Here is a 23,840-nt window from a genome sequence, read left to right as displayed (position 1 = left end):
CGGACGCGGACGCAGACGCAGACGCGAGACGGGGCGACAATGTAGAAGACGAAGAGGGGGGTTGTAGGCTCAGAGGTATGTTTTCGCAGTGGGGGAGAAGGAAGCTAGGATTCGCTGGCTACTCAGTACATACAGTCGCATTATTTATACCTATCGCCCCCGGTGTTGTGGCCGTCGTCGTGCGCAATGCGCGCCCCAACTCCTTCGTGGCCTTGACGCCTCGCAACGCGTCCGCTGGCCCGTTGTTCTGCGTGTGGCGCCCCCGGTCATCTTGCATGGTTGATGGTATGTTGGCCCGTCGACGTTGCATTGTGTTGTTCGTGGCCGCGGTAGCTTTGCGTGTGCGATAGACGAGCAGGCAGTCGTGGATGATAAGCAAGAGACAATGCGCTGTCGCGTTGTGGCTGTGCGTGCGTTGTCGGCGAGCGTGCGCTACAGTGCCTTTCCTTGTGGGCGGTGAGTTATGATTGGTGCGTCGTGTATAAAAGCAACGCTGATGGAGCTGAAAATACGATTCTCGCCGTACGCGAAACATTACCAGGTCATCTCAAGTTTTCCTCAATGGAGCAATCATCTGAGCGTCAGGCTGTGGCAGGGAAGGTCGATGCTACAGGTGCAAGCTATGCGAGTAAGAACCCGAAGACTTGGCAGTTGATATTGCTCGCCTCCCTGGCCTTTCCTGTCTACTTGGAAACTTTGGATTACACTGGTCAGTGCGCTCCTAACGAACGTCGGTCGTGGAGGCACGTCTCTGAATCCCATGATAGTCGTCGCCACCGCCCAGTCGGATATTGCGGTGAGTTATTCAACTATATATGACGTCAAAGATCACTCAGGCATTGATCAGTCCGCCTTTCACCGGCTCGACTTGCAAAGGTATCGTATATAACAACATCTCCTGCGATACATTAGCTGACTGTGCAATGTAGCTGGATTGGAACATCATACTTGCTCGTCAGTTGTCTGACTACCATCGTCATTCTTCACCCGGCGCTGATGATGCCCCAGACATCCACTGTTTTCTTGCCGATCTTCGCGTCAATTGCGGACATATTCAGCCGGCATGCATGTCTGCAGCTCAGCTTGCTCATCTTCATGGTGGGGAGTGCCGTCAGTACCGGAGCACAAAACATGGCTATGATGCTGGCCGGACGCGGAATTGCCGGTGTTGGAGCAGCGGGACTCTTGGTGGTAAGAACTCATAGTTATACTAGTTCACAACAGACTGCATTCACCAATAGGTCGTGCGGGTCATCATTGGCGATTCTCGTTCCATTGCGAGTAATAGCGCCCAGTGGTTGTTGTTATTATTGCTGTACGCAGCCGGATATAGTACGGGGCCCGTGATTGGTGGTCGGTGCACATCGCTTTCACTCCAAGTCAACGTATGCTTACGATACCGTAGGCAATCTTCTCAAAGTGTCGTTCCGTTGGATATTCGCCATCAAGTGCGTCTTTCGAATTACTTCTCAGATAGGAGTATCATTCACGTTGTCTTCGGTGTAGCCTGCCAGGCTGCGCGCTTTCTATGTTCCTAGGATTCTTTCTTCTCCGTGGGCGAACAAAGAAAGGACGGGCTTTGCCGACGTGGCAGCAAGAGCCTGAACGTTCCTCGCGGGCCTCGTGGGCTGCAAAGGTCCTCCGGATAGACTGGATAGGTGGGACACTATTCATCGGCGCAGGGCTTCTCATCCTCTTGGCTCTCAACTGGGGGTCGAACGAGAAATGGCGGTCGGCAAAGGTCATTGTATCGCTTGTGGTGGGCGGTTTGCTACTTGTTGCAACCGTTGCATGGGCGTACATCCTCGAGACGCGCCAGAAAGCTGTCCCCGGCGATCGACCTCTCCACAGCGTCTTCCGAGTGGCCAGCATATTGCCGCTGGATGTCTTGCGATCGAAGGATATCAGCATTTGTCAATACGCGTCCTTCGTCTCCGGAATGGTGATGATAGTGATGTTTTACTTCGTTGCGATCTTCTTGGTCGTAGCGAAGGGGCTCGACGCGGCCAAAGCGGGCGTGCAGCTGGTATACTTTGCGCCAGGAATGGGCGTCGGGGCTTGTATCGTGATCTTCATTGTCAGATGGCTCCAACAGGTACGCGAGGATTCCAATTATTCGTATGCTCTGCGGTTTAAGCCGGTTACGTTTTGTTCACAGCCGCGCTACGCAATCCAGTTCAGTGGGGTGGTTACAACTGTCGCCCTCGGGCTCATAGCGAACTCCATTGCTAAAGACAACCAGACGGAGGTAAATTGGTGAGCCAAGCGATCGAGCGTTCCGACGGGGCGCTGATGGTTGAAGGAAGGTTTTTGGCGATGGCAGGATTGGGCACGGGCCTAGCCACGAGTTCTCTGGCTCTTCAGGCAAGATTCATCATCCACGAAGACCGAAATGCGGTTGTGACTGCTTTGACTTTGTTTGTGCGTTTTCGCGATAATATCTTCGGAAAGATATGAGTCTGAAGGCCGTTCCGCAGACGCGTACACTCGGTGGAACTGTTGGTCTAGCGCAGTGCGGGGCGGTCATGAATAACAACGTCCGCACAGCGCTCACGACCGCCATCGTCTCCGGCGCCTTCTCGCCTTCGGACCTTTCCAAGCTAGCAGGGTCTAGCCCGGACTCGGTATCCGTAATCAGTTCACTATCCCCTGCCGGGCAGAGTATCATACGCGGCGCGTACCGCGTCGGAATCGAGTGGTGTTTCTACTCGATGGTGCCATGGTATGGCCTTTCGTTCATCACTACGTTGTTGCTGGGCAAGGTGCGCGAGGATACGCGTATGGAAAAGAAGGACGAAAAAGTCGGGGAAACTATTGATATGCAGGAAAGAGGCACACGGCCGATAGGTGATGGAAGCTCAAAGGGAGGGAATATAGCACAGTCTAAAGCATGATCATGAGCCTGAGAGCGGTGACGATGTATTAACTTGAAGTACCACAGCCTGGGTCTGACGACAGACTTTCCGATCCAGCACCCATGTCCATGAGTTGTTATATATGTTAGATCTCTGGCTCAGATGCTTGAGATAGGTGGCACTCAGTATAGTGGGGCCGATCGCTAGTGCATACACCAATATGCGGTATTTATCCTCTGAAATCACTTTATCTCTCTAAATACAGATCTGACGGTGGCTGTGCCCAACGTGTATACCAAGGTCTTCCCCGCCGTGGCGGGCGCTTGTGTCATCTGTGGTCTTGCTAGCTCCTCGCGTCGCTGAAGAACTACTCTTGCAATCAATCTCCTTTCGGACAGTTTGCTTCTACCGGCGCCTGCTGGTGCTACACAATTCTGGATCCCGGCTCTTACCATGTCACGAATACGAGAGGTGTGGGCTTCCAACCTCGAAGTCGAGATGCGCAACATCCGAACCCTCATGGAGCATTATCCGTACGTTGCCATGGTGGGTGTAGACAACTTCCCGACCATAATATGTAGCGAACGCTGATGCATAGATTCCTCATAGGATACAGAGTTTCCCGGCGTCGTCGCGCGACCAATAGGCGCGTTCAAGACATCATCTGACTACCACTATCAGACAATGCGGTGTAACGTCGACTTGCTAAAGATCATCCAAGTTGGTCTTACTCTTGCAGATGAAGAGGGAAACTATCCGGAGGATGTAACGACATGGCAATTCAACTTCCGGTTCAACATCAAGTACGTCGTGCTTAGCGCGCGAGGATATGGTCGGCGCTCGCGTGCTTATATCACCCTTGTCTATGCTTCAGCGAAGACATGTGCGCGCCAGACTCGATCGAGCTCCTGGAACAGTCAGGGATAGACTTTGACCGTCACCGGGACCAAGGCATCTCGCAGAACGACTTTGCAGAGCTCATGATCACGTCGGGATTGGTGCTGACGGACGAGGCGCGGTGGATTTCATTCCATAGGTGCGTTTATATGGTCATACATCTATGCGTGCAATTCACGCCCCACGACAGTGGCTATGATTTCGGCTACTTCCTCAAGCTGCTCACTGGAGACAGCTTACCGACATCGGAGAACGAGTTCTTTGACCTCATACATATATGGTTTCCTAACATATACGACATCAAGTTCATGATGCGGGCATGTAAAGGACTGAAGGGTGGCTTGCAAGACCTCGCGGACGACCTCGGGGTAAGCTATTTCCATTTATACGTAGTTCACGCCTGCGATTTGTCTCACCCAATTGCTCGCCGCGTTCAGGTGCTGCGCATTGGGCAGTCGCATCAAGCCGGATCGGACTCGCTTCTGACCATGGCGACCTTCTTCAAGATGCGCGAACTATATTTCGATGATCGGATAGATCACGACGAGTACAACGGCAAGCTGTATGGCCTGGGGCAGACGTTCACCCTCACCAACAACGTCGCGGCCGGAGGTGCCACCATGGCCGAGCGGGAAGACAGGCAAGCGGTGGCAACACCGCAAAGTCAAATCGCGCTGCCCGCGCCGGCGATCGGGAACGCGCTACCAAGCGCGCTACCGCCATCGACCCCGTACGGGCCGATGGGCGCAACACAACAATTTATACGGACGGCAATCGGTGTAGGCGGGAGATAGTATTCATGGTTCTTGTATTTGCATTCCGTGTATATGTCTTGCTGTCGTTGTCTTGTATCATCCATCGCTACTTAATTCTTCATCCATCCCCGACCGTTACTCTGAGGGTGTGTGGTGGCTGTGCCCAATCTTATACCTCGAGCTCTTGCTTCACCCATGGCTCGCCGTAACACGTCGAAAAGCTCGAAGCCTCGCAAGGGCCCGAGAGCAGTGAACAAGAAGGATGCATCTATCCAGCGCTGGGAGACGATGGACGACATACCGATGGACGAGGAGGATCACTGTGCGCTACCTATTCACCACCGTGGAGAAGTAGCTAACTGAAGTAGTTCATGCTTCCAGAGACCGCATTCTATTAGATGGGGAGGGCTCAGGCAATGAAGATGACGGGGATGAGGACGAGGTCTTTGCTCTAGAAGGCATTCCAGACTCTAGCTCAGAGAACGAAGGCGAGGATGAGGAGGATGAAGGCGCCGAGGACGAGGACGAGGCCGAAACCCTGGTCGTACCATCTAAGTCGAAAAAGAAGGCGAAGACGACGAAGAAGAGTGTTGCTACTTTGAGTGAAGAGGACGATGAAACGGACGAGGAAGAGGACGAAGAATCCTGGGGCAAGAAGAAATCTGCCTATTACTCGTCGAATGCCGCTGAACTTGAGAGCGACGATGAGGAGGCATTGGAGATGGAGGAAGCTGAAGCACGGAGGCTTCAAGCCAAGGCACGCAGGGTCTTGGCGGATGACGACTTCGGCCTTGGGGATGCGCAGGAGCTTACTGCGAGTGGCGCCTACAAAACTGGAGATGAAGAGTACGTTGGCCATGATGTTACTAGCGTCGTTGTGCTCATATTACTTTATGGAGTCCATTGGCTGATGACGTACACAACGCGACTGTGGACGCCCAGGTGTCATCAGACCCATCGTCCGTCCTCCGTGCTTTGGAGAAGAACAGCCCGGAAACTCTCGCACTTGCTCGGGATTGGGAGGACATTGCTCACAGCATCGTCAGAACTCAGGCCAAGCTGGAGAAGTACGTTGTTCTCCTGTTCTCCTGTTCTGGTGGGTACGTGATCTCATTTTCCATCTTGATAGGTTAGGGTCAACGACCCCTGATACCCTCAGCCTCGGAATGGTGCATTTACACTATCGTGCGTGTACAGGCTCGGGTGCTAGGGTCTGCCATTGGCGCTAATACAACTTTTTTTCCTCCTTCAGAGGCACTCCTCACGTACGCCACGACTCTCGCGTTCTACCTTCACCTTCGTGCAAGTCCCAAGTACACCCAGAAACCGGAACAGCTCCGCGCACATCCGGTGATGCAGCGCCTTCTAACGCTGAAGCAGTCTCTTGCGACGCTAGAGGACCTCGACTTTGACCTCAGCGACGAGGACAGCGAGCAAGGTAGCGGGGAAGAAGAGTTGGATGACGAGGCGGTGGACTACGACGAGGCGCTCGATATGCTGAAGCTATTCGCGGGTGGACGGAGCAACAACGTGGATATGGGCAGTCTGGATAACATGAGCGCAAAGGAGCTGCAGCAGTTGATAGCGGGTGAAACCCTGGAAGGCAGTTCTAGCCCGCCTGCAGCTGCGGTAGAGGAGAAGAAGCGCAAGGGGAAGAAGATTAAAGACAAAACCAATCCGACACCGTCTCTTGGCCCTGTTCACGCAGATGAACAGACAGAAGAGCGCCGCCCGAAGAAGAAACGCAAGGCCAACGCCGAACCCAAAGTCGTCTTCGACCTCGAAGAACCCGAGTTCGTGTCGGCATCCGGCTCGAAAGCGAACACCACTACAGCAGCTGCCGGCGGCGTGGTGGATGTCTACGGCGAGGCATCTGCCCTTCAGAACGCCGACCTTGCGGACAAGAAGGCGCGCAAAAAGTCGTTGCAATTCTACACGGCCAAGGTCGCGAGCACCGCTGCCAAGCGCGATGGCGCGCGGGCGGCGACGATGGGCGGCGACGATGACCTGCCGTATAAACCTCGAAAGCGGGATCAGGCGAAGGTCAAGAAGAGCGACAGAGGTCAGGGCGGAGACGATCTCGATAACGAGGAGCCGGAGCCGAAACAGAGCAAGAAGCGCGCCCGAGACGCTGGATCGGACGATGACGACGGGTTCTCAGGCGAGGAGGACGCGGAAGGTTACTATTCCCTCGTCAAGAGCAAGTCCAAAGAAAAGAAGGAGAAGAAGAAGGCGGAGTACGACCAGGCGCGCCTGGCGGAGCGCGCGGAGCTGGAGGGTGGCGACGAAGCCGCCGGACCGCGGTCTTTGACCCGGGCGATCTTGAAGAACAAGGGTCTGACGCCGTCCCGGCCAAAGAGCGTGCGCAATCCCCGCGTCAAGAAGCGCCAGCGGTTCGAGAAGGCGAAGAAGAAGGTGTCGTCGCAGCGCGCGGTGTTCAAGGGAGGTCTCGCGGCGACGGGAGGCAGGTACGAAGGCGAGAAGACGGGTATCTCGAAGGTGGTCAAGAGCACGAGGCTATGATAGATATCTCGTCGCACTTTGGCGTACATTCTTTGTATATGCATACGTTCTACGCGAAGTTATATATATATTGCATCGAAAGGCTTTAGCAGGGCACAGTGCTTTACTGATTGTACATACAAAAGAGGTATAATCAACACAGTCGACGACTCACGGCGATGCTCGTTTTCCTACCTAGTCCGTTCTATGCAGAATAGGAAAAGCACATTAGAACCCAAACAAGATGTGCGGCGGGCCCGCGTTCAACTGGTATCCAAGCCATATAACCCATGCCGGTCGGCAGGGCATAACGGAGGCCATGTGCACGAGCCCCGTACCGTAAACCAAACAAAAACGCATGTGCAGCGCCGCCCCCGTTCAACTTGTATCCATGCCGTGAGGCTCCACCATGACCGTCAACCGTGGCGCGACGGAGGCCATATGCATGAGCTCCGACTCGCCAGCCCGCGCTTTCGCGTACGCGCGCTTGATCTCGGAGCCCTGCTCGCCGGCCTCCTCGTACGCGTAGCTGTACTGGTCGAGCGCGGCGATGCAGTTCGACACTTCCGGGCGGCCGAGCCGGGCGAGGACCGTGCCTGCCTGGATGCAGCTGACGTGCATCACCGCCGGGTCGAGGCGCAGGTAGCCGTTCGACGCCAGGACGCCGGCCTGGACCCACGGATTGAGCGACGGTATAAAATGAGGTTCGGGAACGAGGTTAAGGGGGGGGGGGGGTTGGGACGTACCAGTCCGGCGATGCGCAACGCGCCGTGCAAGGTCTCCTTCATGATCTCGCGCTTGACCTGTTCCGCCTCGAGATGGTTGTGCGACAGGCGAGGCGACGCGCCGGACCGGACGACCTCGTTCACCTCGCGCACGCCGTAGTCGTCGACGGCGTTGAACAGGATGATCCACATCACATGGTACGTCGCGTCACTCGCGCCTGCGGGAGAAAAAAAAGAACAAAAGAAACCCACATCCCTATCTTTAGCGACCGGCAATGGACACACACACAGAGTGTGTGTGTGAGAGAGAGAGAGAGAGAGGAACTCACAAGCCGAGATGGCGGAGATAAAGTCCCACTCCGCCGCGAAGTTGCTCGGGACGCCGACCTGGGGCAGATAGCGCTCGCGCCAGTCGACGAGGAGGCTCATGAGGTGCTTCACGACGGCGAGCGGAACGCCCTCCGACTGCGACGCGGGCCGCCAGAGCTGGCGAGACATCTGTCGCGCCGTCCGCGAGAGCGCGTGCGAGGCGCGGTAGTAGCCCTGTGCCGGCGCGCGCGCACACGGAGAGGGCGTACAACGTCAGCCACGGGCTCTGGGTTTATGCGCGTGCCAATGGGGGGGGGGGGGGAATCGGACTTGCCAGGAACTCCAGCTGCTCGCGCGTCGAGTTGGCCTGCGCGTCGCCGTCGGTCACGATAGGATCCGTGGTGTAAAAGTCGATATCGTAGTCGTCGTCGTCGCTGGCGCCATCGCAAGTCCTCGTCAACATTACTCGCCCCGTGGATGGATAACGAACGGGTGAAGGAGGGGGGGGGTGGGACCCACATCATCGGCTTTCGCCTGTAGTACGCGGACCCGTACGCGTCGGCGATCAAGGCCATCCACCACGCAAAGATCATCGTCCCACGTGCTTCGGGATCTTGGATATGCCCCATGACCGACTTGTGGTTGATCTGCGATACAAAATCGTCGGGCGTCAGCCGGGAACGTCTCGCGGCGCGCGGGGCCGGGGCCGTGTGCGCAGCCGAGGTGAGGCGAAGGCGCGAAGAGAAAACCGAAACCGGGGCGTGCACGCGTATTGCCGCCGAAGCGTGGAAAAAGACATGCGAGGGGGAGGGGGGGGAGAGAGGATAAGGAAAGCCGGACGAGCGCGTACCTGAAGCGTGAACAAGTGCCGGATGGACGCGGCAAGCCAGAAGGTGTGGAAGCCTGTATGAAGCAACGAGATCCGGATGAGCCTGTGTGCGCCTCTCGGGACCGCGACGCGCGGGGCCGACGGACACATCGAAGGGGGGTTTTGGCTGCTACGGGAACGCGCGGGGGTAAAAAAAAAAAAACAACAACGCACCGCTCGGATCCTCCGGGTTTTCTGGGATGATCTTTCTTTAGTCATCTCGGCGAGAAGACGACGACGACGAACGGGGACTCACGGGCTTGGAGAGGTTCGAGGAGCAGGCCGGCGAGGACGTGGTCCACGTTCGCGATGCGGTGGACCTTCAGCGACTCGGCGACCTCCCGCGCGCGATCGATGAGCGCCTTGGCGAGCAGCCCCTGTCCGCCGTTCCGGGTGCGGTCTGCGACGAGCAGCGGGTGCTCCGAGAACTTGGCGCCCCACGCGAGGACGGTGGCGACGATGGCGGGGTGCAGCGGGGCGGCGCCGCGTCCTCCTGCGCCGCCGTGGCTGCCGATCCGCAAGCTGGTCGGGGTGGAGCTGGCGGTGGTGGTCGGCGTGAAGGAGCCGTTGGTGCTCGGGAGGGCGGAGGCGGTGTAGGTGAGCGGCGAGGCGGAGGCGGAGGCGGCGGAGGAGACGGAGGGCGAGGGCGGGTAGGACGGCGGGTGCGGGAGCTCGAGCCGGTTTTTGAACTCGGCCGGGTTGAGGAGCGGGAAGCGGGTGTGGACGATCTGGAAGAAGACTTCGACGAGGTCGAGGGCGAATCTGGAGGGGGCAGATTTGGGATTCAGAGAACGGGCGGAGGAGGAGGACAAAGGGCGATTAGAGAGCGCACTCGGATCGGTACGAGAGGTCCTCGAGCTTGGACGCGAGGTCGCCCCATTCCGCGTACGGGTTGTGCTGGCGCTGCGCACGACGACGCCCCAGCTTCTAGCGTACCTCTTCGCGCCTCCAGATCGGGCAAAGTGAGCAAATAGGCCGCCCCCCCCCCCCGCTTGACGTGCGCGCGCTGACGCGTGTTTTCCGTCTGCAAGCGAGACCCCGTCTAGCCCTCTGCATTACCCGTTTCCGGGTGATCGGCGGCCCGGCAAGACCGTGCTGGAAGCTCGCGGGGACGTGGAACGCGGTCTGGATGGTCGGGTAGCTCGTCGCCGGGGACACGTAGTCCGGAGAGCTGGGGCGGGCGGGGTTAGATGAGATGGGAAACCGCGTGGCCCGAAGAGGCGAGCGCGAATCCGGAGGAAGAAGGGGGGCTTACTGTCGCGAAGGCGAGGTCACGCCACCGGGGGGCGTTCTGCATCAGAACGGGAGGTATACGTCAGGGAGATGCGCGTTCGGGCGGCGGCAGGTGGGAACGGGCCGATAAAGAGGGGGAATACGTACAACCGACTCGGCGCGCCGTGCGGGGACCTAGAAGGGAGAGGGACGTGAGCGACCGGAGCGGCGAGATGGGGAGAGGAGCCTACCCGCTGGGGAAAGAGGTGTTTAATATCCGATGGATCCGATATGGTTTAATAGAAGACGACTGGGGTGGGGCAGAGAATAGGGCGGGGGAACGCACTTTGAGGTGTTCGTGCTCAGAGCCCGAGGCCGGCGGGACGCGTTGACGTTGCGCTTCTTCTCGTTGGTCGCCTGCTGGACGTAGTGTCTGCGGGCGGAGGGCGTCTGGACGGGGAGCGTGCGAGACGGGGAGGGGCGGAGGACGTACGTGCAGGGGTAGTTCTTGGACAGGCAGTGCTGCGGGCGGGCGACGTCAAGGCAATGGTACTACTGCTGAGCGCGGAGGGTCGTTGTTACCTGGCACTGCGAGGGGGGCATCAGCAACGGGGGCGGGGGCGAGAGGGGGGCGGAGACGCTGACCTTGTCCTGTCCGGGGATGCGATTGCACTTGACCTTGCGGGATCTGGAGCACGGCGTCTGAGCTCGGGACGGGGAGACGATCGCGGGGCTGACCTGCAGGCATCGCAGGCGGTGTTCTGCTTCCTCGGGGGCGTCATGGACTTGATAGCGAGCTCGTGGATGTGGTTCTGGACCATCGCGTTCGGGAGGGCGACGCCTGGGCGATGCATGGCGGGGGACGCGGAAAGAGTCAGCGCGGGGATGAGCAGACGCCCCCGGTCACGGCCGCGTTCTCACCTGGCTGCCCATGGGAGGATGCCATCTGGGACTTGGCCGCGAATGGACGAGCAGTGAGAGGGCGCGCGGTATAAATAGCCGCTTCTCCGGAGCCGCCCCCACGTGGCCATCCATTCTCCCCCGACGCCCAGCGCACCCTCGTCCACCCCCCCCCCATCACCGTCCCCCGCCATGGTCAAGGTCGAAATCGTAGACGAGAAGGACGCCGCCGCCGCCCCCGGCTCCCCCTACTCCTCCGCCGCCTCCTCCCGCACCGCCTCCTCCCTCTCGCTCTCCTCCACCGCCTCCGACGTCCCCGACGACGAGTCCCTCCTCGACCGCCTCGCCGCCCTCGTCGACATCGTCCCCCCGGCCACCCGCCACAGCATCTCCTCCAAGCTCTCCGCCACCGGCTCCGCCTTCCGCACCGGCTCCAAGCTCGTCGGCAACGTCGTCTGGGTCGTCACCACCTCCCTCCTCCTCGTCGGCCTCCCGCTCGCCCTCAGCCTCGAGGACGAGGCGATGCGCACCGCCCAGGAGAAGGAGATGCTCGCGCAGCAGCAGGGCGCCCAGCAGGTTCGTGTCGTCTCTTTCCATCCCGCACGTCCCAATCCTCCGTGCCACGTCGACGTCTCGCTCACTCTGGCTCTCTCTCTCTTTGCCAGATGATGCCCGCCGGTTCGCCGTACCCGCCCGCGCCGGGCCAGCAACCCGGCCAGAACCAACAAAAGGGCTTGGTGCCGCCCGGCTTCTGAAACGCTCACACAGCGCTTCGCATGACCATCACCACCACCACCCAACCCACTCGCATTTAGACCTCGCATTGTATCCTATATGCTTTCCTTCGCTCTGCGCGGCCTTTTTTTGATGCCCAGAGGACGCTAATGACACGTATACGCTATTATCGCCGCTCACGCTCCTTTGCGTTTGGTCGTCGAAAAATTGGGTTTCGTAACGTCCGGATCGTGCCGCTCGCCGTGTTTAGTCGCCGTGGTACCCACGGCGCGCCGGCGCGTCGTCCCGCTCCGAAACGCCCTCTCACATATGCCTTTAAGATTGCCTCCTCCCGATGCCGTTCGCATACGTAGTTTCGTCCCTTCTCCCGTTTATGGTGTACCCGCAGTCGTCCATGCGCGCACTCAAAGATCTCTCAAAACGCCCAGGGACGCGAACAGAACGCCGACGGGAGTGAGAAACGCGGAAACGTCATCAACATACATACGTATGCGCGCGTGTTAGTTCTCCGCGCAGATCCCCAGGTTCGCGCTAATTGTTCCATCATCTCTTTGGGCGCGCGCGCGGTCATAACCCCGCGCTTCTGCGAGAGCCTCTTTATCGCCACTCCCGTTGACGTTGATCAGGCGATAAACATCCCGTGCCTTGCGTTTCGTCGTCCCGGACGCTGCTCCAATTAAACTCTACGAGCGTCCTTCATAGTACCCACTTTGCGCGATGAAAGAAACGAAGGGCTGGCAAAATGAAGCGTGCAACGTATATGGAACGTACGCCGTAGCGACGCACGAGGCACTTCACTTCCTGTCGTTAGAGAGCTCAGGGACGTTGTCGCTTCACGAGCTCGGATACCAAACGGGCGCAGGGCCCGCCCAATCGAGGAGAAGATCGCGTATCGATCGTGCGTGTAACGCGCAGAGGTCGATAACCTTCGTGGAACACATGCCACCTGATCGCCCTCCAGCCGCGCACTCTCATCTCCGTGGTCGGAGTCCGACGGAGCGCGCAGCGTCGGGCAACGCCGACGATCTGATCGTTTTTCTCGCATTCGACGCGCCAAATCTAGGATACATCCGATCTGCCCACGCAACAAACAGAAACGGCGCCGGTTCACATCCTCGAGTGGGGAAGCACCATCGGCCTCGAATAGGTTTCCCTGCGTACAAAATCCGTGTCAGCACCGACCGAAGAAAAAAAAAAAGAGGGGGGGGGGAAACGCGAGAACACGTACGCCTCGCGATACGCCCGCAGATACGCGACGGCGAACTGCTCGATATCGTCGGGCTCGACGCCGACGACGTCCCAGTCGCCCGGCACGGCCTTGTCGTCGATATACTTCCTCTCGATCTCGTCCGGGCTCGTCGTCGACCACCACACCGCGCGCTCGACGGCGCCCGTGACGAGCTTGGCGAGCGACTTGGGCAGGTGCGGCGCCTTGGACGGCGGGCGGTAGGTCACGGTGCTCACGAGGTCGAGCAGGTACTCGTACGTGACCGTGCGCGGGCCGGGCAGGTTGAGCGCGCCCGCGTGCGCCGGGGTCGAGAGAAGGTTGGCGGCGGCTTGCGCGACGTCGAGGACGTGCACGGGCCGGACTTTGGTCTGCATGTCGTTCAGCTTGAACCAGATCGGCCAGTCTGTTTCCGGTGAATGAGTATTACGCGCTCTCGATGAATAGATATGGAGAAGGGGGAGCGAGGAAACGCACTGAAAACGCTGTTCAGGAGCTTGTCCTCGTGCCCGAACATGGCTGAGGGCCGCAGGATCGTCGCGTCGGGGAAAGCGGCCGTGACCGCCTCCTCGCCCGCCGCCTTGGCGCGGTACAACTCGGATGGCGAGTCGTGGTCCGCGTTGAGGTGCGAGACGTGCACGAAGCGCGACACGCCGTTGTCCGCCGCGACCTTGGCGATGGTCGACGCGCCGGTGACGTGCACGTCGGTGTAGGAAAAGTTCTTCGTGGGGTAGTCGCGCCCGACGAGGTTGTAGACCGTGTCCGAATGGCGAAGGCATTGCTCGATCTGGGCGATGTTTCGGATGTCCCATTCCTGAGCGAGGCGGGGTAGTCAACGAGAGGCCCTGGTGTAAGCGGACAAGCAGGGCTAGGACGTACCAGGGGTACGATCTGGCCGAGGTCACCCATGGGCTTCAACACACGAATCTCGTCCTCATCTCGGTAGGGAACGATGACTTGCGTTCCAATCTTCGCTACAGAGCAGAACGGTCACGGCCGTAAGCCAGACCGCCCATGCGCAACATGTACACACTGTGAACGAACCTAGCTTCGCTACGACGTAGCGGCCAAGGAAACCGGTGCAGCCAAAGACGGTGGCGACGTGACCGGAGACCGCGCTTCGACCTGGGGGACCGTAGGATATTATGGGCTTGGATTTGGGTCCTCCGGAAACCGTAATGTCATGGATGGCCCGCTGAAGTCGAAGATTGCCCAGTGAGTCGAGTATGAGAGCCACGATCACAGGTCGGATAGTACCTTGAGTTGCCTCGTCGCCGTGCGCTGCAGGCGCCCGGCCGAAGAGCTCGCGAGCATGGTAATAGTAAAGACTGTCGTTGTCGAGGACGAGCGGGCAACGTGAGCCGGGGACGGCCGAACGCGACTTTCTCACTCTCCGCCATCCAATCTTCGACCTCGGTTTACTTTGTAACCGCACATCCGCTTCACGCTGATATGGTCCAAGGCAAGACCAAGGGGCTCTCGCAGAAGGCGTCTGGGTCCAACTCGGGACGACATGCGGCGAAGGCGGCTGCAAACATGAAGAAGGGCAAACGGCAGATCGCGCCCAAGAAGGCGCAGCTCGTGAAGCAGGCCGCTATGCACAAGGTCCGTCTCATCCATGCTTTGCGTCTGTGCAGAATGGGCACTGATGACGATGCATCATCTTAGCAACTAAGCGCGAAGATCAACAAGTCGGTCGAGCAGCAGATGGTCAACGCCGCCTCCTCGGGCAAGCTGACCATCATGAAAAATGTCGGGGACGAAGCGTGAGTTGGCGAAAGCCTCTTTCAGCCCACAATTCGGCTGATATGTGTCATTTACAGCGCCCAAGCCTCGAAAAAGGAGGCAACAGTCGCGAGGAAGGGGAAAGACAAAGCGTGAACCCGTGCCTCTAGCGATGTACGAGGTGCCACATTGTCAGTAACACCTGGAACTCCTCCTGAGGTCCCTCCTCCCTAATCCAATTCGATTTTCAGACGATTGACTATGCGGAACGGCGATTGGCTTATCTGCAAGCAGGACTGCAGGTCCACAAGGTCCACAAAGCCTCAGGACACTGACGCCCGTCTACTCCGTGCATGACTTGATGCATGATAATGCTTCCCGATGCGGCAAATCTTGATGGAGCTGGACGCGGGCGAAGCTGCTTTGCGGATGCTGTGCGAGCGGAATGAGTGTGGTTGCGGTCATGTTTCAACGTATGCCGTTGCATGTTTACGAGCTCATGTACACCGCTGAAATGGGGCAACCTTCATGAGCGACATCTTTGACCAGATCTTTCCGCGGGAAATTGGTTAACCTACGGCGTTAGTGATAGCTATTGCTATCACGCTACCTATCGCGGCTTGGCCTGCGAGACGAACAGGTCGAACGGGGCAAAAACGGCCAGTAGGGAAGGTGTTGATCCTCCAGGCTTCAGTACCCATACCGACAAGCTTCTCCATACCCTGTCAATTGATTGCGTGAGCCGTTGTCTGTTCTCGGCTCTCCGCATATACGGTCGAGGCTATATGTCCGTCGCACACGGATCCCTCGTTGCATGTCTTGACATGGATACAAACCATTTGATGACATGTTTCGGCACGCAGATTATCACTGAGTCATGAGTGCGAGGAGTTTATTGGCCTGAATAGAAACTGATACGATATTGTGACCATCGGCCAATGGAGCATACGACATACGAACGTCCTGAAGAAGCTCAAGGGTTAAAGCAAACGATAGGACGCAACATCATCCAAATAACACGAAACGCACGGAACCGACGATCCAGCCGCTAGCTGCTAGCTCAGAGGATGCACATGTTCATGTCTGCTCCTGTGAGTCCATGCTTGAGTACGCAGTCTAGGAAAATCCCGCCGACGAATCCACCTCTAAACGTGTATTTCTCGGAACCATGGGTTCTCGTGCAACGCCCAAACTGCATGGCCGTGCGTAATCGATTCAGCCAACAATGTACGTACCGTGGTATGTAGTTGATTGGATTACATCCAATCGGGGTCAGGTGGATGATCCCATTGGTAGCCCACGGATGCTGGATTATATCAGGAGCCATTGAAGCAAGCGCATAGTGTTGCTTTTTGGCGCTCTGCTAGCAAAACCCGGGACCATCCGACGCAGCTCAAGCGATTGGTGCTTCCTTCGTCCATGGGCGAGAATGGAAGACTGCGGGTCAGCTGAGGTCCCGTAACCACGTGTGCGCATACACCGACCCTGAAGTTGGCTCCGATAATCGAAGAGAATCAAGAGCAAGAGTAGGTCGGGCGGAAGTACATGGAGCCAAGGAAGAAGACAAGCTGGACGCCGAGATTCGTCTAGCCTCCGTTTCGTACGCACACTGCAATCGGAGTGCAGAGTTCCATGATAGCAATACTTGCGATCAACATGCCTAACCACGCCCGGCACGGTTGAATCGCAGAGTCTCTAGGTTTGATATGCATGCTGTCGCATGTACAGCATTGGAACGAGGAATTAGCGGCGAAACCGCTTCTCCGCGGCGGCGCACCAGGGTGTTGCATCCCAAGGGCCGTCCTGAGTATTGCCTGTGCCTCGTCTCCGAGCCACTAGATCAAAATCGTGGTGGAGGCAGATCAGTAGCAGCCTGCCAAACGGGTAGGATGAAAGCGTAGGTCCAGCGTATGTGTCATTATCTTCAAGGAGGACTTCCACTGTTGAATGATTTACCGAGAAACTCAAGCATCGCCGCAGCCAATCGTCGCTGGCCGACAAGTATCCGGTGATGTCCGACCGAGATCACTACCATTCGAGTTTCCGATCTAAAACAGGATCCAAGGACAGGATCCAAGGAGTTCGGATATGAATACGTTCAACTCGCCGGTTCGACCCGGAGGAAAGGAGGGGTCCGCAATCATGGCAGTGTCTTGATGTCGTCCAAGGTCACGTCAGTCGGAGGCAACAGCCAGACGTTCACGATTTCGTAACAGCACGAGACAGCCCTACAGGTCAAGACACGGTCAGACCCAGTACGCATGTATGATCGAGAGACAGACAGACTCTACTGGTAGGCCCGAGTTCGGTTCGACATGTCGTCATGCTACGGAGCTCAGTTCGTAGGTAACGCGAAGCCAACCAAGTTCATTCAGATGCTCGGCGGCGGTCTACTGCTTCCCACCATCGGGGCTTCGAACGCCCAGTGGCTGCGGTTGACTTTACGCTCCAAGCTTCAGAAGACCGAACGCGCTCTCTCGCGGACTGACATGGGACCAGAACCGGACTCGGGAGTTCCACATTGCACTCACGGGCGGACAAAGGAAACGTCCCGTGGAGATAATCCCGTTTCGGTGACAATTCTGAACACGCCGGCGTCTTATCAGACGAACATGAGGTGCTCATATGAGTGATCTGGGGCTATCCTGGGTATGGTCCTCTTCGCGGTAGCCGATCTTTCGGGCGCGGAGCGGCGTGGACGCAGGGGAGTTTCTCATCCACATGCGGTTGAGAGCGGTCAAAGTTCGTGTTGCTGATGCAGAAGCTGACGCGGAGCTTTCAGGCGCCCGGGACGACCGATGATAGCGCACGCACTGCTCAGTTCGCGCATCGATATATGCCACCAGGGCAGGGAAAGAACGCTCAGGCGATGCACGAGCGAACGTAGGAGCATGGATGGAGCAGAAGACTGCAGTTTGGAGCGGACGCCCGTTGTGTAAATGCACGAACGATTGATGCAAGGTAGGCGGGCTGGCGAACGGGTGTATCAAATGATCGCGTGAGGCCGTGCGCTGCCGGGCATGTACCTGGATCGTCATGTCTTGGAGGCAGGCAGTACCCGATCAGACAGCGTTGTCGCGCAATCGCTCGCTCATTGCATGCAGGAGGTACAAGGCAGGAGGCGATTTGAATTGTCGAATTGATGAAGGAGGGAGAACTAAAGTAGTTACAATGCGCATGTTGCAAGGGCCGGAATACAAGGTGGTGGTAAGAGCCAAGGTCGTCGCTGGAGATCGCATCCGTATAAAACTTTGCCAGCGTCTTTGTTCCCACTTGCTCCCGTCCTTCCACCTCCGCCGCCTTGGAGGTCACAAGTTGATGGCAGGCTTTCAACCTGCTGCCGCCTACTCATCAGTTCGCGACCAGACTGCGCCCGCGATGAGCGTGCAGCCGCCGCCAGCGGCGACACAGTCATGGGCGTCGTCGCAGACACCACCAACCGCCGGCACTTCCGCCTCGACCAGCCAACAGCCCGGCGTCGTTTATTCACCAGTCCATCCGCAAGGCGAACATTTCGATTACGCCGCCGCAACATCGGCCGACTACGCTTCGCGATATCAACCGCAATCGTCGAACGCGTTGCCACCGCACGCTGTGGACCTGAGCATGCCGCAGGTCGAGAGCAGCATCGGGCCCAGTCGAGTGCTTACGCGTAGAGCCGCAAAAATGGCGCAGCAAAACAAGGCTGCTCCGAACACGTCTAGTACTGTGAGTGTTTTTGTGCTATCACGCGTCTTCGACCGACTTACGTCTTTCATGGTGTCCGTCCCCCAGTCCTCATTCTACGTTAACGCCCCCTCGTCGCGCGCGGACTCGCCTAATACTTATATTAATAATAACAATCCATATCCCTCCACGAACGCGGGCTCGATGGCGGCACCGCATTCGCCGTACATCTCGACCTCATCCTCGTCGTCCTCTTCTTACTCTCATTATGGTTTCTTTCCTTCTCACGCGCGTTCCGCCTCTGGATCTACCTCCAATGCACGTTCTGCCTCTCCTGCGCTCAGCATCGCGTCTGCCGTCACGTCGATGTCTTCCGCATCGGTTCATAGCTCCTGGCAAAGCATCGCTTCCCTTGCGACTACCGACGCCGTGTCCACCAACTCTCGCGAGAAACACAAGAAGAATCGCCTTTACAACGTCGATCGCAGGTCGATCTGTCAGTTCCACAAGGATAACCCTAGCATGCGTCAAGAGGACATTGCCCGCCGGTTTGGCGTCGAGCGCAGCACGATCAGCAAAATTCTGAAGAACAAGGCCAAGTGGCTGCACGTCCGGCCCGACGAAGAGATGAAAATAGCGAAGCACCGGTGAGCCGATACGAACAACGATTGCGTTCATCCCCCTCATCGCGTGACCTAGACCCTCCAAGTTCCCGGAGATCGAGATGGAGCTCCAGAAATGGCTCGTCGAGATGGATGCCGCCAAGCAAATCCTTACGGACGCGTCGATACGCCAGAAGGCGAAGGAGGTAGCTCGCACCATGGAGATCCCCGAGGACAAGTTTAAAGCCAGTTCCGGGTGGATCGAAAACTTCAAGCATCGCCACGGGATCCGTCGTGGCGTTTGGCAAGGCGATGGAAAGAATACGCGCGCGGCGCGCGCTATGGGTTGTGGCCATCCTCCAGAGGAAGAGTCCGACAACGCCGCTGCCAAAAAACCGAAGAGGTACATCCACGAAATGACGGAGGAATACTACGCGTCTATCGGCGTTGTCCCCACCTATCCTCATCCCTCTGTTCTTGGCCCGAACTTCGGCATCCCGCTTGACGGGGACATAGAGCATCTCACTCCGTTCGAGAACGGCGACTGGTTGGCAACTCTAGGTCAGCCTCCGCCTCGCGAAGCGAACGTTCCGGACCCGGCTGCCAATCAGGCGCAGACTGCGGATACATGGACTCAGCCTTCCCAGTCGTCTGAAGCCGTTTCCCCTTCCACCGGCACTCCCCCTGAGGCTCAGTCATCGTGGCAGCCTGCGACCGATGCTGATCAACAACCCTCGGGCTCAGGGCAGGCACAGCGCGCTTCGGGGTTGGAAGCGGCGTGGCCCGCACCGCAGACTTCTGCGTCGCCTCATGAAGAATCGGCTCAGCCCATGCTTGGGGTCACGACCGCTTATCCTCAATCGTCCGTGCAAGCTTCAGGCACATACGAAGGCATGGCGGAGTGTCAGGCAAGCACCGTATCGGCGCCCGAGCAGTCACAGGGCCAGTCTACCATGACTCCTTCCTCCGATTGGCGCACTACCATCTATGCTCCCCTCAAGCCTGCCGTGAAGGCTGCCATGAAAGTGAGGGCTACGATCATCGGGGGGATGCTCCCTCAGGTTTTCGGGCCTGCGACTCTTGACGAACTCCTTCAGGATCCCCATGGCAGGCTCATCCACGCGGAACAATGCCTCGACCAGTTCATTTCCTGGACTGCCACGCAGCCCGGTTTCATATCTCCTCACCAGAAGGAGGTGCTGGGCGAATTGAAGAGTCTCATGGTCAACACGGAGATGATGATGCGTCATCGAAGCTAATTTCTCATCGCCGGCGACGCCGTGTTGTTCCCTCCGCAGGCGGGTTGCAGTCAAGAGAGTCTTCGTCAAATCCCACCAACTTTCTTTTCTCTTTTCTTTATCGCATATGCAGTGTCTCGGACCATCACGAACCCTCATGTCAATTGTTATTCTAGCTCATCGCATGCATTCAAAGCTGTTTCAATACAAGGACACCATACCCCATGCACTCCTTGTTACGACCATTTCACTCACGACTCTTATGCCGTACCTCACTTCACGACTCATTAGCCCGTCGTGTCGCATGTTCCCCCTTCTCGAGCTGTTTATTGTTGGGCTTACGGGTCTATTAGACTTGTTGTAACCTAGCAATCTCGTTCCGTCGTCAATGGTTGATGGCAATAAAGTGATTTCCGCAGAGCATTACATAGAGTACAGTCACACATAGAGTACTTCGATGCGACAGCTCATTACCGGTAGCCGACATCGATGAGAAGGCAGTGGGATTCAGTTTTTTTCCGGCCGGTCAACTGGCTCCTCGCCGTCGACCGCGGGCCGCTCTGCCGCCGGCAAGCTCTGCTCGTCACCAAGCTTGGGGTCACGGAGGAGCAGAGCAAAGACGAGGAGGGGCACGCAGAGGCAGATACCGGTGATACAGAGCAGGCGCTGCGTATGTTTGTAGGCGGCAATGATCGCATCGCGCTCCGGGGTGCCGACGGGGTATAAGATGGCGGTAGTAAGTGGGGAACCGTATACCTCCGCCGCGAGCGTCGAGTTGATGTTCGCGAGGCGGGAGGACAGCTGCTCAGGAAGAACGTTCGTCCAGATAGCGCCAGAGACGGAACCACCGAGAGCGCTGCCAATGTTGTAGGAGGCGAGATAAATGGCGGTGATCACTGCCAAGTGTTCGTGGCGGGTATGGGCCTGGATGCTGGCCTGCGCGGGGTACGAGAACATGCCTCCTCCGAAGCCCAGGACGACCTGAGCACCGACAATAGCGCTGTGGCTTGCATTGCCGCCGCGGAAGCGGATCAGGAGACCGAAGGCGACCATGAACAAGCAGACGCCGAACACAATGCTAAAACCCATTCAGCTCCTATAACTTGGGAGAATCGGCAGGGCACGTACAATGGCTTCAACCGTCGGACGTAGCGGACAATCAGACCCAGACCACACCCGACAAGGACCGAGGTGAACGAATAAACATTGGTGATGCGAGTGGCTGAGCTGATGGTCTCATCGAAAGCTACGACCAGAACAGTGTACAGGTAGCTGGGGAGATCTTTCAGATCTCTGCAGATGATGAAGCATTTACGATGATGATACGCACTCGCCCTGGAGATACCACGCAAAGTTGAGGAATAGAGCGATCCCTAGCGCAGCCCAAACACCGCGATCCTTGAGCAGCTATAGGGCGGAATGAATATGCAGACTTATGATATCTTCTGGGAGACTTACGCGGAACGGTACGAGAGGGTGCTTAGCCTTCATTTCCCACAGAACGAAAACGGGAACGCAGCATACGCCTATAACGAGCATCGCAATGATGTGCCCGGCTCGCCACTGCTCGGCGGCGGAGCCTGCGATGGTAAAGGGTACAAGGATAAGGGCAAATACTGTATATATCCAGGTCAATAAGGCGTTCCCGTATGATGAATCTTTGCTTGCCTGCGATAATGAGGATGATTCCAATGACGTCGAGTTGCCAGAACAAGGCAATCATAAGATCCTTGAAGCCTGAAGTCGGGTTTAATGAGCCGGATGACTTGCGATGGTTGCAACTCACCGAGCTGTTGGAAGGGCGTCCGATACTTCTCCATGCTTACTGAGTGTGAAGCCCGCTTGGTTGCCCAAGCCAAGGTTATGCATAACGGCAAGGCGCAAACTGAGAGTCATACTTAAGCATCGGTGAGGCAGCGCAGCCGGGTTATTTACCAGTGTAAATGAGAGCCCACATGCCAATACCCCAGCGCCAGGTAGTTGCGCCGAGGACGGCTGAAGTGACGTCGCCAGAAACCCATGCGTTGATCTACAATCACAAGCTAAGCCGGAGGGATCGCGCAGTAGCTTCAGATACTGCATACCACAAACGGTGTTGCGGGAACGAAAGAGAACAGCACACGGTTGCGGAGCGCGGTTGTGTCGCCAACGAGTACTTCAACAATCAGCATGATCGCTGTGTACCCAATCTACAGCGCGTCAACGATATTATTCGTACGGTATGGAAAGACATGCAAACCTGGTACAAAATGGCACCGCCGGCGAAGCCTCGTACTCCGGTTGACGTGGACTCGACAATCGTACCGACGACATAGAATACTATGCTGACAACGAGGACTTCGAAGCGACCGAACACGTCCATCAGTTTTGCGAGCGTTGGCTGGGCGGCGGCAGCAATGACGGCGCGCAGAACGTTAACCGTGGCAAGCAGCGAATGTTGCGCATAACTGTTCGTAGCGTACGACTAGAAAAAAATTGTCAGCTTCGCAGGTCCGGCGGTGAAAATTCATTGAAGCGTAGCGAACCTGGTAAGTGTATCGTATGGTTCCGTCAAGACCGTAGGCGTAGCTGACCAAGAAGATGCCGACGAAGAGGAAGACCTTGGTCCATTTTGTGAAGGTCGCGTTGATAGCCTCGATCCTGCGTACACCAGGAGAAGTCTCACCGAGCAAGTGCAGCTCGGTCGTGGAGTCCTGCGGGTCGAACTTGTGCTGGGAGTGGGAGGATATGGACATGGTGGGCCAAGGGGAAGGCGGGGCGACGGTTCCGTTCTTATATTAGCCCATACAGGCCCGTTCATACGAAAACTGATCCGCCTGGGAATTTTATCAGATAGGCGGAGCCGTATCAGACCACTATCTGATAAACGTCAACCCGCCCGTTTCGGATCTCTCCATCCCGCGTGCCAAGCTTCATCGTCCGACTTGGCTCCTAGCACAGACAGGAGTCGCATGAAACAGAACGAAGAGATTTTGCAGTGACCCCACAGCGTTATGCTGGCCTGGGCTATCGTCGACGCTTGAGTAGGTTCGCTGGCGTGTCCAACGTGGGAGGACTCTTCTCTGTGCCAGCGCCAACGTCAGCAAGCTCTCTTCTGGATCCGTACCTCGCCGATATCTATGCACCTGAGGTCGTCCCGCGCTCCGCAACCTTCGCATTTGGTCTCCTCAATTATGTGCCTATACGCTTTGGTTGCAGCGATGTCTCCGGCATGCCTGCACCTCCTAAACAGCGAATCGTCGGAGGCATGTCAGCCCCAATCAGAGCTTCCTCCATTCTTCTATGGCTTCATCTGAATTCTATGGCTTCACCTGAACCCGACGCGCTGGAGAGCTCAAGTATCACGTAAGACACCCATATGTTCTCATCCTGTTTATAGCCACACCTTTCTCACCTGAGTATTATCGAAATTAGCTACACTCAGGGGTGCATGGCTTGTCGCGTTGTTGCATTCTAGCCTCAGGGGAAATCAGCCCGTAGGATGATGTACTTGGGGGTGATTTGGACCGGTTGAGAACTCTTGGACGGAGGATGGGTCGGTGGGTGATGTTTCACGTGCCTCGGCGGATCGGGGAATCCGAAAAAAAACATAGACTGCGTAGACAGCCTAAGAACACCGCCTGTCA

The 23,840-nt window shown here is 57.3% G+C and overlaps 8 protein-coding genes across 8 annotated transcripts; 5 read left to right on the top strand and 3 right to left on the bottom strand.

Moving 5' to 3' along the window:
- Window positions 1–2,328: 2,328 nt before the first annotated feature.
- On the top strand, window positions 2,329–2,933 carry PUNSTDRAFT_49616 (uncharacterized protein). Its single transcript, XM_007379881.1, has 2 exons — window positions 2,329–2,421; window positions 2,478–2,933. Exon 2 carries the CDS (start codon window positions 2,526–2,528, stop codon window positions 2,892–2,894), a length of 369 nt encoding a protein of 122 aa, XP_007379943.1. The 5' UTR covers window positions 2,329–2,421; window positions 2,478–2,525; the 3' UTR covers window positions 2,895–2,933.
- A 375-nt stretch (window positions 2,934–3,308) lies between these two features.
- Window positions 3,309–4,357, top strand: PUNSTDRAFT_35413 (ribonuclease CAF1; the record flags this gene model as incomplete). The annotated part of the gene is made up of 5 exons (XM_007379880.1): window positions 3,309–3,401; window positions 3,465–3,658; window positions 3,730–3,891; window positions 3,943–4,120; window positions 4,190–4,357. Coding segments are annotated over 5 exons (795 nt in total), but the record flags the coding sequence as incomplete, so codon positions are not given.
- Window positions 4,358–5,841: 1,484 nt separating this feature from the next.
- On the bottom strand, window positions 5,842–11,074 carry PUNSTDRAFT_49613 (uncharacterized protein). Its single transcript, XM_007379879.1, has 15 exons — window positions 11,045–11,074; window positions 10,862–10,964; window positions 10,769–10,811; window positions 10,617–10,645; window positions 10,470–10,556; window positions 9,971–10,082; window positions 9,744–9,814; window positions 9,168–9,673; window positions 9,086–9,106; window positions 8,894–8,946; window positions 8,563–8,690; window positions 8,378–8,477; window positions 8,064–8,277; window positions 7,756–7,952; window positions 5,842–7,678 (listed from the first exon to the last, which is right to left on the bottom strand). The coding sequence occupies exons 1-15, from the start codon at window positions 11,067–11,069 to the stop codon at window positions 7,388–7,390; spliced, it is 1,980 nt and encodes a 659-aa protein (XP_007379941.1). The 5' UTR covers window positions 11,070–11,074; the 3' UTR covers window positions 5,842–7,387.
- Window positions 11,075–11,215: 141 nt separating this feature from the next.
- PUNSTDRAFT_130626 (uncharacterized protein) lies at window positions 11,216–11,778 on the top strand (the record flags this gene model as incomplete). Its single annotated transcript, XM_007379878.1, has 2 exons — window positions 11,216–11,599; window positions 11,689–11,778. The coding sequence occupies 2 exons, from the start codon at window positions 11,216–11,218 to the stop codon at window positions 11,776–11,778; spliced, it is 474 nt and encodes a 157-aa protein (XP_007379940.1).
- A 980-nt stretch (window positions 11,779–12,758) lies between these two features.
- Window positions 12,759–14,317, bottom strand: PUNSTDRAFT_49611 (NAD(P)-binding protein). The gene is made up of 6 exons (XM_007379877.1): window positions 14,241–14,317; window positions 14,028–14,178; window positions 13,863–13,957; window positions 13,461–13,797; window positions 12,987–13,389; window positions 12,759–12,911 (listed from the first exon to the last, which is right to left on the bottom strand). The coding sequence occupies exons 1-6, from the start codon at window positions 14,295–14,297 to the stop codon at window positions 12,866–12,868; spliced, it is 1,089 nt and encodes a 362-aa protein (XP_007379939.1). The 5' UTR covers window positions 14,298–14,317; the 3' UTR covers window positions 12,759–12,865.
- A 118-nt stretch (window positions 14,318–14,435) lies between these two features.
- PUNSTDRAFT_42007 (uncharacterized protein) lies at window positions 14,436–14,864 on the top strand (the record flags this gene model as incomplete). The annotated part of the gene is made up of 3 exons (XM_007379876.1): window positions 14,436–14,588; window positions 14,652–14,749; window positions 14,807–14,864. The coding sequence occupies 3 exons, from the start codon at window positions 14,436–14,438 to the stop codon at window positions 14,862–14,864; spliced, it is 309 nt and encodes a 102-aa protein (XP_007379938.1).
- Window positions 14,865–18,003: 3,139 nt separating this feature from the next.
- PUNSTDRAFT_124253 (uncharacterized protein) lies at window positions 18,004–20,524 on the top strand. Its single transcript, XM_007379875.1, has 3 exons — window positions 18,004–18,416; window positions 18,483–19,021; window positions 19,074–20,524. Exons 1-3 carry the CDS (start codon window positions 18,027–18,029, stop codon window positions 20,233–20,235), a joined length of 2,091 nt encoding a protein of 696 aa, XP_007379937.1. The 5' UTR covers window positions 18,004–18,026; the 3' UTR covers window positions 20,236–20,524.
- Window positions 20,525–20,614: 90 nt separating this feature from the next.
- Window positions 20,615–22,949, bottom strand: PUNSTDRAFT_124252 (MFS general substrate transporter; the record flags this gene model as incomplete). Its single annotated transcript, XM_007379874.1, has 10 exons — window positions 20,615–21,292; window positions 21,343–21,486; window positions 21,545–21,621; window positions 21,673–21,830; window positions 21,883–21,951; window positions 22,001–22,099; window positions 22,150–22,243; window positions 22,299–22,403; window positions 22,454–22,678; window positions 22,740–22,949. 10 exons carry the CDS (start codon window positions 22,947–22,949, stop codon window positions 20,722–20,724), a joined length of 1,752 nt encoding a protein of 583 aa, XP_007379936.1. The 3' UTR covers window positions 20,615–20,721.
- Between the last annotated feature and the right edge of the window lie 891 nt (window positions 22,950–23,840).

The sequence above is a fragment of the Punctularia strigosozonata genome (assembly GCF_000264995.1).
Source record: "Punctularia strigosozonata HHB-11173 SS5 unplaced genomic scaffold PUNSTscaffold_2, whole genome shotgun sequence".
In the NCBI taxonomy this organism is placed as follows: domain Eukaryota; kingdom Fungi; phylum Basidiomycota; class Agaricomycetes; order Corticiales; family Punctulariaceae; genus Punctularia; species Punctularia strigosozonata.
The sequence above is the reverse complement of the archived record's forward strand: the minus strand, read 5'-3'. Positions and strand labels throughout refer to the sequence as shown.

Bases quoted from the DNA above. Each gene is read 5' to 3' on its own strand.
- PUNSTDRAFT_124253 (XM_007379875.1), top strand. From the start codon at position 18,027: ATGGCAGGCTTTCAACCTGCTGCCGCCTACTCATCAGTTCGCGACCAG. The intron at 18,417-18,482 runs GTGAGTGTTTTT...TCCGTCCCCCAG, and splicing joins CTCCGAACACGTCTAGTACT to TCCTCATTCTACGTTAACGC. The intron at 19,022-19,073 runs GTGAGCCGATAC...CGCGTGACCTAG, and splicing joins ATGAAAATAGCGAAGCACCG to ACCCTCCAAGTTCCCGGAGA.
- PUNSTDRAFT_49613 (XM_007379879.1), bottom strand. From the start codon at position 11,069: ATGGCATCCTCCCATGGGCAGCCAG. The intron at 10,965-11,044 runs GTGAGAACGCGG...TGCATCGCCCAG, and splicing joins ATCCTCCCATGGGCAGCCAG to GCGTCGCCCTCCCGAACGCG. The intron at 7,953-8,063 runs GTGAGTTCCTCT...TTTCTCCCGCAG, and splicing joins TATCTCCGCCATCTCGGCTT to GCGCGAGTGACGCGACGTAC.
- PUNSTDRAFT_49611 (XM_007379877.1), bottom strand. From the start codon at position 14,297: ATGCTCGCGAGCTCTTCGGCCGGGCGCCTGCAGCGCACGGCGACGAGG. The intron at 13,798-13,862 runs GTACGTCCTAGC...CGCCTCGCTCAG, and splicing joins TCGGCCAGATCGTACCCCTG to GAATGGGACATCCGAAACAT. The intron at 13,390-13,460 runs GTGCGTTTCCTC...CACCGGAAACAG, and splicing joins GCTCCTGAACAGCGTTTTCA to ACTGGCCGATCTGGTTCAAG.
- PUNSTDRAFT_49616 (XM_007379881.1), top strand. From the start codon at position 2,526: ATGAATAACAACGTCCGCACAGCGCTCACGACCGCCATCGTCTCCGGC.